Source organism: Aedes aegypti, chromosome 2 (genome assembly GCF_002204515.2).
Source record: "Aedes aegypti strain LVP_AGWG chromosome 2, AaegL5.0 Primary Assembly, whole genome shotgun sequence".
NCBI classification, from domain to species: Eukaryota; Metazoa; Arthropoda; class Insecta; order Diptera; family Culicidae; genus Aedes; species Aedes aegypti.
Window position 1 is genome coordinate 50,935,669 of NC_035108.1, and position 14,283 is coordinate 50,949,951.

General features: G+C 40.2%; 1 protein-coding gene across 1 annotated transcript in view; it reads right to left on the reverse strand.

The window, feature by feature from the left end:
- The window catches only part of LOC5563894, a 569,696-nt gene that overhangs the window by 271,518 nt on the left and 283,895 nt on the right, over window positions 1–14,283 (reverse strand). The window contains exon 4 of the mRNA XM_021840824.1: window positions 6,072–6,208. Coding sequence (XP_021696516.1) covers window positions 6,072–6,208 — 137 coding nt within the window. The remainder of the gene's footprint in view (window positions 1–6,071; window positions 6,209–14,283) is intronic.

Here is a 14,283-nt window from a genome sequence, read left to right on the forward strand (position 1 = left end):
TACCGTTCCACGGCGTTCCATTTCACTTTCCTCCATTTCATGAGCTAAATGACGTTTGACCCATTTTTAATCTGAACGATATGCAAATTAGCGGGGTACAAATTAAAAAGTGTTCAGATTAAATGTGGTCAAACCAACGGGGGTAACCGCTAATTAGGTTTTCTCTTCATGAACATAATACAAGTCTTAATTCAAATAATTATAAGAAAAACATTTTAATAGAAAGAACAGCAAAGATCCAAAGACGGAAACATTTAAGCAATATTTTCAGAAAAACCTGTAGCCTTTGAAAAAAAAAATACCACACAGTGAACCTTCCTTTCCGCGAGATTATTTAGGTATGGTGTTGAAATTTTACCCCGCTTATTCGAATTTTGATCCACTATGGGCCAAAAATGGTTTCCTAACTATTTTTTTTTTGATAAGTTGCCTAAACTCATAATGGCGGTCGAAGAAAATTGATATGGGAAAAGGCAGTTCCCCAAGGCACATCGGAATATCTTCAAAACCAGATAACCGATGGTCAATATCAACATTGATTGTGAATTTAAAAGAGTGTTTTTAAAGCTTGTAATATTATAAACCTTAGGCCATAGTTTTCCAAACTGTGGGTCGCGACCCCCTGGGGGGTCGTAAGCTGATTTCTGGTGGGTCGCGAAAAATATATTGAATATCATGAGGTTTCCAGCTTTTTCATTGTCTCCTTGATTGTTGTCAACCGATTTATTAAAAGTTGTTCTTTATCAATTTACTACATTTAACATATTCCTCTGATAACTGGCATTGGATTAGTAGCCATTAACAGCCAAGATTATTTTTTAAGAGGATCTAGAACTGAAACATCGTATGAAAAATGATTTTCAGGAATAATGAATAAAATGGATTGTCAAAATTAGTACCATCAGCTATATAAATTTGCAGATTTTCATTTAGATGAATATTTCAAAACTTCATTCTATGAACTTCAAAGGCTGGAAGTTCAGTCAATTTTTAAGAATAAGCGTACAATTTACTGAATTTCTATGTTGACGAACAAAATATAGCTGGCAACTAACGAAAATTCCTTCAATCATTAAAATAGTTTTGAATAGTTGCTTCTTTTTCAGGTGAAAAAGATGAATATACAAACTTTTTTTTCTGATAAATTATTATTTGTCCAGTGATACTGGTTGCTAAAATTCTTCTTTAAATTTATAAATTTCTCTTCTTAAAAAATGGTCATTTATCTGGTGAAGCAAGATGATGTATCGTTAAAGTCAAATTGAAAAACATCACTTCGTTCTGCAAACTTAAAAAAAATTGTGAGAGCATCCGTTTTTTTAAACAATCATTTAATTTTTTAAATACTGACGAACAACTCGGTAACAGCATCATATTCACCACACTTCTGTTCAACCGATTGAGCCGCTCTGCCATATATTTAGCTTCTCTTGTCTATCTTTCTTAGCAAAATCTTCATGGATAGGAAGCTAGCTCAATGATAACATGCCTGCTTCCTAATCGAAATGACGAGAGCTCATTCCCTGGTCTGATCATTTTCTAGTTATTTTCATGATTTTGTTCAATAATTTAACAAATAATTCAGTGGTATCTTACAACACGTTCAACTACTGAGATTTCGGTGTAATTTCACTGAAAATCTGGAAATAATCTATTAATTATTTGCTTTTTTGAGCTTATAGGGCTATAATATCTTCCAATGCAGAGAATGTCAACTCTATTACAGCACTATTGTACCGATTTGATTCATATTACGGACACTTAAGGACTCAGTGAAGTATAACCCAGCATAAAGTATACAACATAAATCATTCTGTATGATTCCTTAGCGCTATGGAGCGTAGGAAGCCCTTATCTTTCGAGTGGTGGGTAAAGAATACGTTTCGACAACTTGAATAATTTTAAATAATTCAAAATGTGTGGCCTTTTCATGATTCTTATTCCGGACGCTTCCTCACTTTTGTCTCATATTCCGGACACTTTGAATCGAATTCCGGACAGCTCATGATAGTCATTAATGGAACACTTAAATTATGAATTGATATCGTCAAACCACTAAAGAGACATCTATGGTAGTTGGGCATTATAAATTTTCGAAGATATTTTTGGAAAAAGCTTTCTAAAACGAGCTTCGAAATTGAGAACTTTTCAACGGCAAAAATTGAAACATTTCGTGTGAAATGTTTCCCATACAAAGTAGAGTGTCCGGAATTTGAAGCTGTCCGTAATATGAATCAAAACGGTAGCACGCAGGTGGGTCAATGTCATTTGTTGCTTGAGAAGCTTCTCAAAAGCCTACGATAATGCGCAAAGTATACTAATAGGTCGCAGATTGTTATTCATTGATTGATATCATTCATGTGAGCTTTCTTTTTTCAGTGGGATAATCTTTGCATGCTTCCAGCACTCCTGAAATTAAAAGTTCTGATGAACACGTTAATTAATGCACTATGGATTGGACAAACACTGACATAGTGATTTTTATCACCTCAACCCTTAAAAGGCGTGGACGACATTTTTGCACTTTTTTGCTCATATCTTTTTATTCAATTGATCAAATCTCAACATATTAGCAGTATTGTGTAGGGGATTAGTTGCACCTCCAAATGCATCCACAAAGATTTGGATTCCGGTGGACGATTCGGATACACGGCCGGAAATGTAGTGTACACCTCCTAATACATCAATGATTCTTGATAAAATTTCAATATATTTCAAGTATAAAAAATTTGAACCGCAATAATCGCTTGACCACTTGACATATTCCGATACAGGAGACCGCAAGCCTTAGTATGCGATCCCGATGAACCAACCCAAATCAAATATTCATTCCAAAATAAAATCATATTTTTTCTACGAAATATGGCCGTTCGAAGCACACATTATGCGAAACATCAAATATAACTATTTCAGCACATTGGAACTCAAAAAGTTGAATCATTCTGAACGTAAGGGGGCCATTTTGAGTTTTTTTAAGTAACTCCGATATTGAGTTCTAGAATACAATTGTTTAAAGAAAGAATTATCTTGTGGCACGAAAACGAAAATTTGAAGGAAACTCCAATCATGAGAAATATAAAAGATGACATCTCTTCAATGTTTCATATACGAAACCTAGAAAGTTCAGGAAGGAATCTTATCAGAATACTGTAAAGATTTGTGTACAAATCTTGGTAGGATTCTGTTGCGAATATTTGTCCTGGAAGGATTCTGTTAATAATATTTACACTTGAAGGATTCTGATAAGAAAATTTGGAAAGGTTGCGATAAAAATCATGAAGAATCTAGGAGAAATTCAGATGAGATGCTAGAAGGATTCTGATGAGCATCGTGGAACGATTCTGATAAGATTCCAGGAACGATTCTAACTAGGATCCTCAAGAGGATTATGATGAGAACTTTGGAAGGATTCTGATGAGGATCATGGGAAGAAATCTGCTTTCTACGAGAGTTCTGACAAGTATTTCGAGAGATGATCTCTGATGAGAACCCTGAGAGTATTCTAAAGAGTGTTCCGAGAAAATTCCGATGATAATCCTGAGTTAATTTTTATGAGAATTCTTCGAGGAATCTGATATGAATCCTGCGATGACTTTGATGCATTCTAATTAGAAACATGTTCAATTTCAGAAGTCACATAAATTTGCAGTCACAATTCCACGACTTACCGTTTTCGAATTAAATTAAATAGTTTCTCGGTTACTTACCTTTGTTTTTGAACAACCCTCTTAAACTCTATGTAAAATGACTGCAATGTAATAATTCTCAAAAAGGTTAAACTTAATGTTATTTGTAGTTCGTCATCCAGATTTCAGTCAATTCGGGCTACCAGAAGCTGAGATACAGCACCCCAAACTTGCCCATTTTGTATGGAAAACAGCATTTGGTTACTAACTTATGTCACTGACTGTATATCTCGTGATGAGAATTTGCTTCGAGCCTTGATTTATTTGCCAATTCATATATTGTTAATATATTAATTTTAACTCCGAAACCAAGTATCGGGTTATTAGACCCCAAAATGACCCCTTTACTTCAAAAATGTCCCAACTTTACTGAAAGTTTTCATTTGCTGAAACAGTGTTATTTGATGTTTCGCATAAAGGCTGTTTTCTTACGATCTTAAGCCATTTCGTGACATACAAACACCACTTTATTTTTATTTATATAGATACACCCGCACTATGTGGTGGATGAAACCGTTTGATTGAGGAATTCCCTCGCAAAAATTCACAGTTTTATAGTATATATTATAAATATTGTAAAACGAAGTTCGTAGTTCAAATTGTTTTTACATACACGTTCAAAATGAACCTTTACCTGATGTTTAGAATGAAAATTTTGTTCAAATTTATTAAAAATATAATTTTAGAAGAGCTTTGAAGTTATGGCACAATAATTTTCTGATTTCTGTAAACTGTATATATTTCCACTAAATTTATATCAGAGCTCACGAATATAATTAATAGATTGGAGCCAACGACCAAAATTTATGTTATAGTTCGAATTATTGGATTTTTTACCAAAAATCATTGGAAAACTGTCATATCTCATAATTTTACCTAAATTTCATATATGTTCGCTAATAAATTGTATAAATGTACTTCACTACATCTTAACATCATAATGAAGCACTTCAGCAATCAAATAGAGCTTTAAAATTTAGTTTTGAATGTTGTACGTTTGAATTTCTGTACGAAACTTTTCCATTAACCCAAAGATGAATGTAATTGGATATATTATGTGATTGGCAAATAATAGGTGACACCTATTACCTTAAATGTAGATAAAGTATTTTAAACTCTATACATCATTTAATAGTTTTTTACGAGCTTGATGTGAAAACAGTATCCTGTACGAATATGAAATTGGGCTATGGTAATGGAGTAATTACATCCGGGTTGAGGCACGAAGCAAAAGTATTGATGCAAAAATTAAAATCTTAATAAAGAAACACCACAAAAATAAATGTATCTACATACGTCAGTTTTTCTACGAATTTTATGATACGGAAAAACTCAAATTTATTCATGTAATGTTAAAGGAAAAAGATCATCCTGATAAGGTTAACCCAATTACTAAAGATTTTTAGCTCAAAAAATAGCTTGGAAAATATAAGTGTCAACGATATAGGGTTTCAATGCTAGTAATGGACCCCTTAGTAGCTGAAATTAATTCTCAACGCTTTTCCTCAATGATATCTAAGACGCATATACGTTTTGTGGAGTCTAACAACAAATTCAATGTCTTTGCTTCATAGTACGTCTATGAAACATACAAAATCATTCGATTTTTCCAGCGAAATATGCATTTGAAAAACTGTTGTCCGAATGCCTATTATGGACCCTCCCGGGGTCCATAATAGGATTGTTTACAAAATTGACGTTGCGTATTATGGACCCTCCATTTGATTCCCATGTAATCCGGCTCGCTGCCGACGAGCCTATTATGGACCCACCTGGAAATGCGTATTATGGACCCTCTTGTGTGGTTTCATTTACAAAACTGTTCAAATATCTGTATTTATGCGTCTCAAACCAAATATTTTGCCTGAAACTGCTGACTAACAATGTAATCAAAGTTCCCCCGGTGGATTTTCATAGGAATATAGTTGCTTTGAGTGTTCACTTTATGTTTTTCTGTAGGGGGTCCATAATACGCAAAGGGTCCATAACCGGCATCGACTCCCTATTTCCTTTTTCTATTTTTTCTAGTTAGGGAGCCGGATCCTATTCTTGGCACTTTTAATTCATTTTGGCAGTGGGTTGTTTTGAAAGCTACAGAGCTCATACTCGACCACAATATGTGTTACACTGAAGCGCTTCTTGTTGCAAAATTTCAGATAAATCGGCCTGGAAAAACCTCCCATGCCAAAGTGAATCATGGAAGTGTCCAAGTTGCTCTGCACCCTATCTGGATAAGAATCTTCCCTTCGTCAATCGAATAAATGGAGCCATCTATTGCCACTCCATTTCAAGTAATTCACATCATCAAATCACAGTGCTCATCTATATCATTTCCCGCCCATTTTCCCCGTATCCAATAGGTATAGCAATATCCATTTCACTTACCTGAACAATATCGCCCTGTTCGTTTCCGGACGCCGTGAATGTCAGATGGCACAAGAATGGCAGCCGATTCCACTGAGGCGGCGGCACCGTTAATGAATACGTTCGTCCTATATCGCCGTAATACGTTCGGTTGCAAACTGTGAAGAGGGAGAAGGAAAAGAAAACGAAGAAACACAATTGAAACAATGCCGTTCGAGGAGCGCCGAAGAAAAGTGAGCAGCCATTCATTACGCGGCGTCGGAATGCGAAGAAAGTTCCACGCCAACGTTTCAGAAGGGCGTGAAGCTTAGGAAGCTCTTATCACCTCGCTGAAGAGACTGAATTATTTAGTGCGTATTAACACTATCAAAGGCATGAGAAATTTTGCGTTGTTCATTTCTAGTTAACGTGCCACCGTCGAATAAAAATGATGATCTCATTCCAAAAAAAAAGTTACGCCATTCTTGGAAATATACCTTTCGAATTACTTGGCTTTTTCTCGAATCTGCTAAAAAAACTGAAGTGGACTGAGCTTGCACAAATTTGTGTGTGAAACAGAGATATAAGAGAAAAGGAAAAGAAAAGTTTAAGACTGTGGTGAAATGAAATTTAATTTAGTGCTAGCGCTTCTAACGTGCCAAAGAATGCTCTCTGAAGTGAGCAAGTCATTCGGAGGGAATCGAGAGATTCAAGATGGAAGCTTGCGCTTGCACGCCTTTGCTAGGGGTAGGAGCGGAATTCTTCAATATAATGGTGGGTTCATTAAGTTAAAAGTTTACTTGGAGATCCAATACGATTCGTTTTCTTCGGTGATGAGCTGAAATTGCGTTGGTTTCAGAAGTCATGGGTTTGAATTGTATTGTCGCTTTAAGTATATCAATGACATGAAGTTCCATAATCGGATTTACGGATTTCTTTTTGGCGTTACATACCAATCGAGACAGAGCCTGCTTCTTCTTAGCTTAGTTTTCTTATGAGCACTTCCACAGTTATTAACTGAGAGCTTTCTGTACAAATGAATACTACATAGACTCCCCCAAATCAACGCGATTTTTACGGCGACAGTGACAAACAATCGCCGCGATATCGTTGCAGTATCGCTACATGTGCAGTTTGATAAGCGAGTCTAAGCAACAGCGACGCAATTTCACAGCGATTTTCGTCGTGTCAGTCTAGATGGTTTTATAGAAGAGTCCTTGGAACGACACAACAACGAAATCGCGACGATTTTTTGTCGCTGTTGCTAAAAAATCGCGTTTATTCGGGGGAGCCTTATATATTGGGAAAACGAGAAATATTCTTTTACAGAAAGATCCTCGACCAGTAAGATTTGAACCAATAATTCTCTTGCTGAAAAGTTTATCTCTACGGCTATCTGGACTCTCATCACAATTCACGATTATCTGATTTACAATTATCACACTCAAAAAAGTCACTAAGGCTGTAAATCTGTCGTGTGACAGTTGAGTCGACACGGAAATTTCCACGACGCTCTGGGCGAAACAAGCGATTACTATCTACTAACTGTCTTACTTTACAATTAAAATAAGTGCAGTTGAACTGCTAATTGCTCTCCTTACATAAGAAAAAAAAATGTTTTCGTCTGGAATACGATGTAGTGTCTACGAAGTGAGTAAAACGGATTAGCTCACGATAATATACACCAATTACCTTTAAGAAGAAAACAATACTATAATGTTGGAAGACGAGGTTGTAGTTTTCTACTTCAATTTATGCAGGAAGGTATAGGGGTAAAGTTATTTTTTAGGGCACAGAGGCTTGCTATTGTTAATAGAATGCCTATGTATCGAGGGTGAGGAATGGCGTTTTATAATGGAAGAATGGAATAATAGGGAAATAGGGTTTCTTGTCCGTCTCTGGCTCTAGCAATTTCTATGAACGAATAGTGTAAGGTAAGTGTGGAAGATAGAAGTTAGTGAAAGATACAACTACAAAGTATTTCATTGGCCTGGGATTGATCCCATAACCAAGCAGAAGGTCATGGGATCAATCCCAGGCCGATGAAAGACTTTGTAGTTGCATCTTTCACTAACTTCTATCTTCCACACTTACCTTACACTATTCGTTCATAGGAATCGCTAAAGCCAGAGACGGACAAGAAATCGTTTCCCTACGCTTCCATTCTTTCATTATAACACACCTTTCCTTACCCTTGATACATAGGCATTCTGTTAACAATAGCAAGCCTCTGTGCCCAAAAAAAATATTTTACCCCTGTACCTTCCCGCATAAATTGGTGTAGATGCAGGGGTATATCCGATCTACTGCGGAGCAGTTTTAACATCAATTCCTCCTCATTCCCCACTTGCTCTGATTTCTGGCATGGCAGTCGCCATTAGATGGTGGGTTGCGACATGTGCGATGTCCGGTTCTAGGCCAGATGTGTCGAAGAAACGGAGGCAAGTAGGAACCCGGATAGTACATGGAAGTGAAGCCATTACTGAAATGAACAACTCAAAGAAGTTGCCAGTCAGCACACGAACAAATCGGGGAGAAGCTCAGTGATTAGAAGAGCCCGTACAGAACTACTGTTGCAACAACTGGAGGAACGGCGAGCTCAAGCAACATGCAGAAGAGGATGAAATCTGGAGGAAGCGAGCTAAGGAAGATGAAGCCTTTTCTCAAGTAAATGCTGGATCTGATTCTGAAAGACGACAACGAGAGTAGATGCAGCGGACTCAGCAGTCGAGCAAACAGGAAAAAAGTTGTTGCTTGGCTTAACGATGGTCAAGGCAGCCAAACAGTAGTGACCAGTTCAACAATCCAATTCCCAGCAGTTTGCATCGTCGTCAACAGGACATGCCAGGGATCGAATGCTGCCTACTTCATTACCAACCGAAGAAGCTTCCACTTCAACATTAACACCACAGTCAGGTAAAACTCTAAATGTAGACGTCCTTCAGACTAGCAGAGCTCTGTAATTAAGCTTCATTTCATCTAATGCATCCACTAGACAGCACAATTTTGAGATAAGATTCAAAACAGTCTAGTTCAGCAACGAATTGTATAAGTAGGGAGTCTTTTCCACTAAATGCTTCCTCTCGAATTCTCCGAGTAGGCCAATTTATACCAAAACAATAATCCCAAGTCAGTCACTGACATGAAAGTGACCTTTTCGGGACAGAGTGGTGAGTAGTTCCACCCTCTTGTCAAATTCTGTACGGTCCGCAGTCAGGGAAAGTATCTACCAATTGGTCGTCGTCAGTAAAACCACCAGATCCACGTAGATCGATAATTACTCTGGTCGTCCGTTGAACTAACAGTAGTGCCAACGTATCCGTGGCATACACGAACGTAACAGCATCAACGTTATCAACAGCACATCTAAACGCAGGTCAGCGAGTATCTTCCGTCAACGTAGCAAATCCAACAGGACTTTAGTCTGGTGTGCAACAGCGTAGTGCGTCATAAATGGGAGCAATGTGTCAGCATTCTCCCAGTGATGCCACGCGAGTTACCGACTTTCTCCGGTGATCCACAGGATTGGCCGTTGCTCTCTAGCTTCTTTTACAATTCAACGAAAGCGTGTGGATTCACAGATGCCGAGAATTAAGCCAGGCTACAACGATGATAACAATTTCAGGCCACAATACTCGGTTCGTGGCCACATCTCTCCATCCTCTGTTCTATCACACGCTCGCCAAACCGATGCGCACATGATCCGCCCACCTAGCTCGCTGCGCTCCACACCTTCTTGTACCAACCGGATTCGTAGCGAACAGCATCTTTGCAGGATTGCTGTCCGACATTCTTGCAACATGCCCTGCCCATCGTATCCTTACAGCTTTGGCCACCTTCTGGATACTGGGTTCACCGTAGAGTTGGGTGAGCTCGTGGTTCATCCTTCGCCGCCACACGCCGTTCTCCTGCACGCCGCCGAAGACCGTCCTAAGCACCCGACGTTGAAGACTCCAAGTGCTTGCAGGACCTCCTCAAGCATCGCCTACGTTTCATACCCGTAGAGAACTACTAGCCTTATGAGCGTTTTGTTCATGGTACATTTGGTGCGGTTGTGAATTTTCTTTGACCGCAGCTTCTTTTGGAGACCATCTCCTTCGGTAGTTGTTCTGTTTCCCAGATTGTGCCAATCAGTCGGTGCAGACAAATGACCAGCCTCTCCGGGCCCATCTTAATGAGTTCAGCTCCGATACCATCCTTACCAGCAGTTTTAATGTTCTTGAGCTGGTGAATGACATCCTTAAGCTCCTTCAAAGTGGGAGCTAGTTGGTTACCATCGCCCGAAGCACTGACGAAGGCATTTCCTCCGTTGCTTCGTTCTTCATTGCCTGTGCTCTCTGCGCCATTTAGGTGTTCGTCGAAGTGCTGCTTCCACCTTTCGATCACCTCACGCTTGTAGTATTAACGGACTCTGCCCGCTGGTATCAGCGGGAATATCGAAGCCGATCGACTAGCGGGTGAGGCTAGAGGACAACCAGCAAACAATATTGCAATACCAGGAGAGGACGCTCTGAGAGCGATGAAGCAAGGTATACGGCAACGGTGGAATAGGCAGTGGTACGAGTCCAGAGGCTTGAAGTTACGAGAAATTAAGAACGATACTCACAGATGGGCAGATTACGGAAGCGCAGCCGTTCAACGAACACTAACACGGCTCCGAATCGGCCACACACGGCAAACCCATACCTTCTTACTAAAGAAAGAAGCACCACCAACATGCGAATGCTGCGGATCAGTGCTCGATGTACGGCATTTGATCCTTGAATGTAGAAAATTCGACAGACAACGACAAGACAATGACATTAGCTCAACAAGTAAACAAGAAGCATTAACGAATGAAGAAATTAACATGAAAAAGGTTTTAAAGTTCCTTCATGACACAGGATTATATACAAAATTGTAAAATTACTGTTAAAACTAGTGAACTGAATTGTATCAGAATGTAACACACTTTCTAAACGACACGAATGCACCCTTTTGGTGTCAAGTGTCGAAAATAAACAAACAAACAAACGACAACCTCACGCTCGTCCGTCAAAATGCTCTCATCCTTATCCCTCCACATCTCGGCTCGCGGCTCGAAGCCGTTTCGGGATACGTTGAGCTTCTGATAGAGCTTACGTGTTTCTTGAGACCGGCGATTCTACCCCATTACCCCGAATGCCATTTCCCCGAATCCCATCACCCCGAATTCCATTACCCCGAATGCACCATTACCCCGAATTCCATCACCCCGAATGCTATTTCCCAGAATTCACAATTATCTTCACATGATGATATTGATGACATTTCCCAATGATTTTGAAATTCGGGGTAATGTCATTCGGGGTGATGGGTCGTTCGGGGTTTTGGAATTCGGGGTAATGGCGTTCGGGTTAATGGCATTCGGGGTAATGGGATTCGGGGTAATGGGGTAGAATCGCTCTTTTCTTTTCCTCCAGAATCTGCCTACATTCCTCGTCGAACCAATCGTTCCATTGACTCCATCCCACGTACCCGACGTTGCCCTCGGCTGCATTGTTGATGGCTGCTTTTACTGTCCTCCAGCAGTCCTCAAGAGGGGCTTCATCCAGCTCACCCTCTTCCGGTAAAGCAGTCTCGAGGTGCTGCGTGTACGCAGTTGCGACATCCGGTTGCTTAAGCCGCTCTAGGTCATACCGGGGCGGTCGTCGGTACCGTACGTTGCTAACGACGGAGAGTTTTGGGCGTAGTTTAACCATCACCAGATAGTGGTCAGAGTCGATGTTAGCGCCACGATAGGTCCTGACGTCGATAATTTCGGAGAAGTGCCAACCATCAATCAGAATGTGGCCGATTTGTGATTCCGTCTGCTGTGGTGATGTCCAGGTGTATCGGTATGGAAGGCTGTACTGGAAATAGGTGCTACGAATGGCCATATTCTTGGAGGCTGTGAAATCAATTAGTCGTAAGCCGTTTTCGTTCGTCAGCCGGTGGGCGCTAAACTTTCCAATAGTCGGTCTGAACTCTTCCTCTTGGCCAACCTGAGCGTTTAGATCTCCTATGGTGATTTTGACGTCGTGGCTTGGGCAGCAAACGTACTCGCGTTCGAGCTGTGCGTAAAAAGCGTCTTTACCATCATCATTGCTTCCAGTGTGAGGGCTGTGCACGTTTATTATGCTGAAGTTGAAGCCTCAACTTGCACATTTCTTCATTGATCGGCCACCACCCTATTACACGCCTCTGCATATCACCCATCACTATGAAAGCTGTTCCCAGCTCAATGTGTTGGCGCAGCACTGGTAGATGGTATGGTTACCTTTAAACGTTTGCTCCATTAATCCCTTCCAACACATTTCCTGCAACGCTACGATGCCGAATCCACGGTCCTTCAGCACGTCGGCAAGTATACGTGTGCTCCCGATGAAGTTGAGAGACTTACAGTTCCACGTACCGAGCTTCCAATCGCTAATCCCTTTACGTCACTGTGGTCTTCGCCGATTGTCCCGGTTCGTATTGTCTCGTTGGTTATTCGTCGCTTGAGTTTTTTTACGGCTGGCTTGCTGGTCCTGACACTTACCCTTTAGATTTCCGGAGGACCAGTCCCCCTAAATGTTCGGAGGACTATGGTGCGCAGTTTAGCTAAGAGTCCTTCTCTGGCACTCGGACGATGATCAGCTGCCCTTGACTTGGGGAACAGACGCTGTTGGAGTGCAGACGCTCCAGGTTTGCAGGAGTAAACCCCCCTTTCCCTGTCAGCATACGACCAAATTTCCCACCGGGGTTGGTTACCAGATCTTCCTTAAGGTTACTCGTACCTCGGCCAGTACCACAAGGAAGTTGGGATAGGAGTTGCTGAGCAAGAGGCTAAGGATTACACAAAGGGGTCTATTTTATTCCTGCAGGTACGCGAGGTACCAATGGTACGACATGCCCAGCCATTTACTGTGCCAGGTCAGTGTAGAGTTCCCAATTTGTTGACCGGGGATTCCCAAAACGTAAAGCCTGTGAAGTTACATTCTACTGTTCAAAGAAGATGTAGCGATGATCAGATAATGATTCCTCATGTAATACATACCAATTCGTAAACTCGTTACTGATTCTATTCTGAAAGAGCGGTCTGTCTAACACTTCTTCTCTAGTAGACACCATGGAGGAATCTAAGATCTGTACTACTTTGGTATTCCATCAGATTGGAGCAGCTTCTCAAATTGATATCTGAGCTGCCCCAGATGATGTTCTGAGCATTGTTATCACTGCCCACAATCAGCGGTAGATCTTTCGCTATACAGTGTACGGCAACTGGTTTGAAATTATTCGTTGGAGATGGTTCATCGTGTAGTAAATAAACCGAAAATAAGACGTATTTCCAATCGAGGTCATCAACAGAATCATTAATTGTGACAGCACATAAATCTGTGGTAGTTAACTAAGAAATGAGTGTAGCAACGATTACGTTGTTAATGAGCACGCATACACAAGGCATGACAAGCGAATTTGCCATTTCATGTTTTCTGATAGTAGCAAAAAGTGGGTCCACAAGGTCACCTAGATATAAGCTCCCTTTACAATAGTTAGGTCCTTGAATTAGCGCTACTTGGGCTGTATCAATAGCTTTCGACACTCTTTTTTCGATTGCGAAACTTTGTGAGCAGGGTTGAATAGTCAGGATCTGTTTATTACAGTTTACAGTTTATCTATATTGACTGCTTCGCTAATTAAATGAATGTTAGCATAAATTTTGAAACAGTTGCAAATGATTGTACACATCTGGTGGTTGAATATATCCACCTCGAAGCCATGCTAAATGTTAGCGTAAATCGTGAAATACGGAGACTTTAAAAATGAATTTCAGACGAACTTTCAGTTTCATATTGTAAAGCCATGACATCTGCCGCCCTAAATCATGCTAAGCTCAAGTCAGAGTACGGCAGTAAAACACAAGTTTACTCAAATCACATCACACGACATGCGAATCAGATATGAAAAGTGATAATTGACCCCGCATGGGACTCACATCCTTCCTCATTTACATTTTAATTAGATAAATGAGCAAAACGTTGCAGCTCAAGCCAAGCAAAAAAAAAATCACCATTTCAAGGCTCAACAATTTCCTCGCATAAATGACGATGACGCTCGTATGGCAATCATCCGCAGAAAAACACACTCTCCACTCTCCGTACCGTAGGTACTCGTTAGGGATTACCATCAACCGTAAACGAACACAGAGCTTCTTCCTACGTAGCCGTTAAAAAATCATTTGAAAATATCACGAAAAATATATTTCTCGCCCAAA